Here is a 6,000-nt window from a genome sequence, read left to right on the forward strand (position 1 = left end):
TCTCATTACAGAGCATTTAATCGTAGCCCTGCTTGGCCATTGGCATTTGTTGTGGATGGTCTCTTTCGGTTTTACATCTTTCTCCTAGTGAGGTTGGCTTTTTTCCCATAGGCTTGTTGCTGCTGTTGATAGGGGCTCCCAAGTCAGTTACGGCGATGGGTACAATACAACTACACACTGCCAGTCCTGTACCGGCCCCACGGTTATTGGTACATTTGAGACCATGGTTGCAGCCACTGTGTCCATCCAGCTATTCAAGGGACATCTTTTTCACTGACCCTTGACATTCCCAAGCATGATGTCCCTCTCCAGGGACTGATCCTTCCTGATGGAAGCATATGAGGCTGTGTCTGTCCGGGTGGACTAGAGAAACAAATTCATAGACACTCCTTTGTGTCTAAGAAAGAGCTTTATATCAAAGAGCAATTGAACATTGAGAAAACATCTCAGCCCTGTCCAGATCAAGTCCATAAGTCAGATATTAGCCCATATGTCTGATACCAATGTATAAAATGCTCTTCAGATTCACGCAGCCATGCGATGACGTTGAATGCAGGAAAATCACAGGCCGGTGGGTGGAAAGTCTTAGGGATCCAGTGATGGTGGAAGCATCTCAGCACTGGCGTGGGTCTCCACGTGGCTCCTCCAGCTCCAGGGCTCTGGCTGCATCAGCGTAGCTCCATGAGGCTTGCCATGATTCGGAATGTCAAGCAGAGAGAGTGTGTGTCCCGCCTCTTAGGGAGGAAGACAGGAGTTCCTGGACTCCTCAGGAGAAAGCCACGTGCACACAGAGGCATGATTGGCTATGACCTGATTGACAGGTGAGGCTCCTCCCCTTCTCTCAAGTAGACAGGAAATGATGTCATTGCCACAGAGCCTAAGTCTTGCCATCTTCTCTTCAAAGGCATATTCTGGCTGTGCCTCTTCCAAGAGAGCTGTCCGTTTGTCTGGCAGTCTGTGGTGTGTTCACCTTGCTCCATCAGCAGTGTGATTCAGACAGCGGTTCCTCTTTGGCCATCCTTACTTCCCGTGCAGCTTTTGTCTTCATGTAGGAGGTGACTGAAAATACTGTGGCTTCACTCACATGCACTTTGGTTCTCGCTGACATATCTTGCCTTTTAACGTGTTCACGGAGTCTTTTGCAGCAGACGGCCCCCGTGCAGCGCTGTCATCTGATCTCGTGACTGCTGCTTCCATGGGGCTCGGGTGTGGGTCCAAGTAGAACGACATCCTGGATTTCAGCAGCTTTGACGTTGCTGACCGCTCCAAAGGGTGAGGACGGGCACCCTCTTCACGGCGAGGTGTCATCCGTACTGCAGGCTGTGTGCTTTGGTTTTCATTCTTAGATCCCATGTCTACTCTGTTGAGAACATTTGTCTTTGTTCACGTGGATCATTTTTTGTTGGTGATTCGTTTTTGAATTGTGGTTAAGAAAACATGATTCAACAAAACTCTTACCCAGTTGACATGTTTTAGACGTATAACTGCATGGCACTGACCTATGCTCATCGCATGGCGTCTGCATTACAGCTACGTTTCCCCCTGGCTCCCCATCATTAGTAGAAGCCCACGGCCCCCTAAGAAATGGCTCCTTGAGCATAAAGTAGACAGACCCATGAAAACGTCTTAGATTATAACCAAATACCCTGGGGCTACAGCCCGTAGTCTCAGGGGACATGAAGGTCAATGCTACAAAGAACAACTGGTGGGACACAGGTCACAAAAATGATGTTCTGCGCCTACTTGGATGCGTAAGGACTGGGGTCTGAAAACTCAGGCGTGGCCGTCCAAGGTGCCACTAGAGGTCACTTCCTGTTCTGAGGAAGAAGCGCAATGAAAATCGAGAGCACGTGGAGACAGTCCGTCCGATCCATGGATGCACCTCATGCACGAAGGCCAGTCCGTGACCCTGAGAGCAGAAGGACTAGATGGAGCCCGGCTTCCCCAACCCACCACTCAGCACTCTGAAAAGGGCCTCTTACGGTCCTGGACAGCAGCGGGGAGAGATGTCGGACAGAACTCAAACCAGTTTTGAAAGATGCCAGGCTTACTGGTCAGACAGGGACTGTGAACTCCCAAGAACCGTGGCCAAGTCTGGACATGAAGTCAGCCAATCGACAGGCACCAGGGAGGGTGTGCACACCTTAGAACAATCGATCACCTGAGATCAAAAGGGCAGCTTTTACCCGAGGATGAAGTCTGAAAGGCAGGAACTGGTAAGGAACGACGGGAACGGAGGCAGTAGAAAATGGGAGAATTTGGTACCTGTGACGGTATATCGTGGGGATTGTAATCAATGACATGCAACACGCGCAGGTGAATTGTTGAAGGGGAAACTGATCTGCTCAGTAAATCTTCACCCAATTCACAATTTAAAAATACATTTTTTTAAAGAAAGAAAGAAATGGCGCCTCACTTTCCTCTTCCTCCCGCCCCTGGTAACTCTAGGGAAGTTGACGTTCGGTCTCTCTGCTGATGTCCATTCTGCATGAAGGGAGCCATACAGCGTCCGTCCCTGTGTGACTGACTGACTGACTTCCCCAGCACGAGGCTTTCCAGGCTCAGTCGGGTCCTGGCATGCAGCAGGACTTGACCCTCTTCGTCAGTGAGGACTGTCCCCTTGTGTCAATGAACCGCGAGGCATTTGTGCCCCTTCCCATTGGTGGGCATGTGCCGGGTCTCCGCCTTGGGGTTGTGTGAACACCTGTGTCCAGGTTTCCCCCTGCCGTCCCGCGTCTCCTTCCTCTGGTGAATGCCTAGCATGGAGGTCGCTGGGTCGCGTGGCAGTTCTATGTTCAACTGTGTGACGGATCTGCTCAGGTGTTCTCCACAGGGCCTGCGCTGCCTCATCTCCCCCAGCAGCCACCAATGGGCGCTCTGGTTTCCTCACTCGGCATTTTCATTTTGTCTCCTGTTCGCTGGTTTCTGTTTCTGACCCTCGCCGTTTCAGTGGGGGTGAGGTAGTCTTTCATTGGCTTCTCCCCCCAAAGGCTAAAGACATCGAGCCTCTTTGCATGTGCCGGTTGGCGATGTGTGTATCCTCTTTAGTGAAATGCCTGCTTGGGTTCTTTGCCGTGTTTCACTTGGGTTGCCTGTGTTTTTGTTGTGAAGTTTTAAGGCCTCTTTGTATATTATAAATGTTGTGTTAGTCGGGGTAGGCTAGAGAAACAAATTCATAAAGACTCATATGCGAATAAGAAAGAGGTTTATATAAAAGAGCAATTGAATATTGAGAAAATATCCCAGCCCAGTCCAAATCAAGTCCATAAGTCTGATATTAGCCTATATGTCCAATACTATCTGTAAAGTCCTCTTCAGACTCACAAAACACATGCAATGACGCCAAATGCAGGAAGATCGCAGGCCACTGGGTAGGAAGTCTTTGGATCCAGTGGCCTTGTAAGCATCTCAGTGCTGGCCGGGGTCTCCACGTGACTTCTCCAGGTCCAGGGTTCTGGCTGCATCAGGGTAGGTCCACGTGGCTTCTCCTCTGGGATGTGTGGCAGGGAGTCAGCTTTCTCAGTAGAGTCTCCAAGGGAGTGAGCGCAGAAAGAGAAGTGTCTTCCGCCTCCCAAGAGGAAATCCTGGAGTTCCCAGAATTCTCAGGAGAAGGCCATGCCCACACAGAGGCCTCCTCGGCTATGACCCGACTGATGGGCCAGACTCCACCCCTTCACTCGTAATGCTCTCAGGCTGACCCCAGATGATGAAACTACTACAGATGGTAACCCGTGTCCTGTGTACAGCTCCCAGTCGCTTTCTCCACATGAACCCATTGTCTTCTCTTGGAAGGATCCGTTGATAAACAACAGGGGCGATTCGCCTCGACGCGGTTCCACGGATCCATCAGGCCCCTCGTGGCGGCATCTGTTTCTGTATCACAGCCGTTGTGGAAAGTGAAGACCGAAGCATGTCCACTGTGCTTTCTTCTAAGAGCTTCACGGTTTGGGCTTTACTTCCTTGATCTGTTTTGAGTTTGTTTTCCTCTATGGGTTGAGGTAGGGGCTTGAGTTCATTCTTTGACTTGTGGACACCCAGAGGGTCCCGGCACCTTTTACTAAAAGTGGATGGACCCTGGCGTCATTTTCAAAAGCCTACCGCCCTTAGGAGGCGCCTCACTTCTTATCTCCCGTGTGGACCCTGGTCAAGAGATTTCCCTCCGCTCTTGCGTGGCCCTGTTTCACCCAGACGTGGTGCTCACGGAGCCTCCAGCCCTGTCTGATTAATGCCCTTGTGTTGTCCAACAGGAAGCGGCCATCAGTTGCTGGGTCCAGTTTAGTGACGGCTCGGTCACACCCTTGGATATCTACGACGGAAACGACTTCTCCCTCACGGCCACCTCCCTGGACGAGAAGGTGGTGTCTGTCCACCAGGACCCCAGATTCAAGTGGCCGGTAATCACGGCTGAAACCGAAGGGCAGGGGGCGCTGGTGAAGGTCGAGATGGTCATCAGCGAGTCGTGCCAGAAGTCCAAGAGGAAGAGTGTCCTGGCCGTGGGGACTGCCCACGTCAAGGTGAAGTTCGGCCAGAGCGACGCCAGCCCCAACACCAGTGACATTGGCGGTCACGCTGGGCGTGGCGTTCACCTGGAGAACCGGCCCGGTGAGCGGAGGCCCAGGAAGCCGCTGCCCGAATGGGATGGCCAGGAGGGGCCGTTCTACGCCAGCTCCTCCGTGGGCCTCCTGGGAGGCAGGGGCTTTGCCACCGAGAGGTCAGCCTTCCCACGGAGGCCTGGCCAGGAGAGCTTTCTCGACGACGACAATGATGGCCGTTTCCAGACCAGCCCTTCAGAGCTCACCAGCTTTCCGGCCCAAGTGGACGTGCCCGTCAGCAAGGGGGACACAGATGAGAATGACCTCATGCAGGCGCCCCAGGGCCTGAGCGACCTGGAGATCGGGATGTACGCCCTGCTGGGTGTCTTCTGCCTGGCCATCTTGGTCTTCCTCATCAACTGTGCGGCCTTTGCCCTCAAGTACAGGCATAAGCAGGCACCCTTGGAGGAGCAGGAGGGCATGAGGCACCCCCACGGCTGGGTTGGGCTGAGCCACCAGGCCGCGCTGCTGGATGACGCCCTGCACTTCGCCACCTCCCAGGAAGAGCAGACCACGGCCATCGACAGGGACTTTGAGGAGAGCAAGTACCTCCTCAGCACCCACTCACAGACCAGCAGCAATGGACAGCTGTTCAAAGCCCCGGGGCCCCTGGCCACCGGCGCGCGGGACCCCAAGAGCGAGCCCCCCGCCTCCCCTACCTCCAAACGGAAACGAGTGAAGTTCACCACCTTCGCCACCATCTCCCCGGGGGACAGCTACCCGGCAGTGAACTCGCTGGCCGTGAGCAGCGAGGATGACATTAAGTGGGTGTGCCAGGACCTGGACCCCGGAGGATACACGGACGTACACGGCTACATGGAGAGGTTACACGAGGACGTGTAAGCACACCCACCTGGCGGACCTTGTCCCCGCTCAGCTGGCGACCTTTTGCCTGGGGACCCGTGGCCACACGAGCTTGGGGGAGTGGCGAAAGGGTAGGGCAGGGCGATGGTGGCACTGCCAACGGAGCCCCTGGGCATGGCCCCGGCTCAGCCGGGCCAGCCCTGAGGCAGACCAGTGCCTATGCGCCACACGCCACGTGCAGAGTCTCTCCCGGTGGATGAGGTTCTCGTGCGTGGCCAGGTGTCAGAACTGAAACAAGATGGAGCGTTCCACCACTGAGCTTCCTGGGAAGAGCTCTCTCTCTCTTTCTCTCTCTCTCTCTCTCTCTCTCTCTCTCTCTCTCTCTCTCTCTCTCTCTCTCTCTCTCTCTCTCTCTCTCTCTCTCTCTCTCTCCTGAAAGCAGTTTGGACACAGTACAATCCACACGGCTTCCGTGATCACAGCCCGCAGAAGGAGGGTGAGCCCCGGGAGAGCCTCAGTGGGTCCGGGAGAGGAGCGTGTCCTTCGGCTCAGAGCAGCAGCTCTAGCTGCGACCAGAGACTGCCTGGAGAGCCACCACGCGCCC

At 54.4% G+C, this 6,000-nt stretch overlaps 1 protein-coding gene across 1 annotated transcript in view; it reads left to right on the top strand.

Moving 5' to 3' along the window:
* Positions 1-5,508, top strand: part of TMEM132D (transmembrane protein 132D) — a 408,020-nt gene extending 402,512 nt beyond the window's left edge. The window contains exon 9 of the mRNA XM_075534423.1: positions 4,248-5,508. Within this exon, the coding sequence (XP_075390538.1) occupies positions 4,248-5,435 (1,188 nt within the window). The 3' untranslated portion in view covers positions 5,436-5,508. The remainder of the gene's footprint in view (positions 1-4,247) is intronic.
* The last annotated feature ends 492 nt before the right edge of the window (positions 5,509-6,000 follow it).

Source organism: Tenrec ecaudatus, chromosome 16 (genome assembly GCF_050624435.1).
Source record: "Tenrec ecaudatus isolate mTenEca1 chromosome 16, mTenEca1.hap1, whole genome shotgun sequence".
In the NCBI taxonomy this organism is placed as follows: Eukaryota; Metazoa; Chordata; class Mammalia; order Afrosoricida; family Tenrecidae; genus Tenrec; species Tenrec ecaudatus.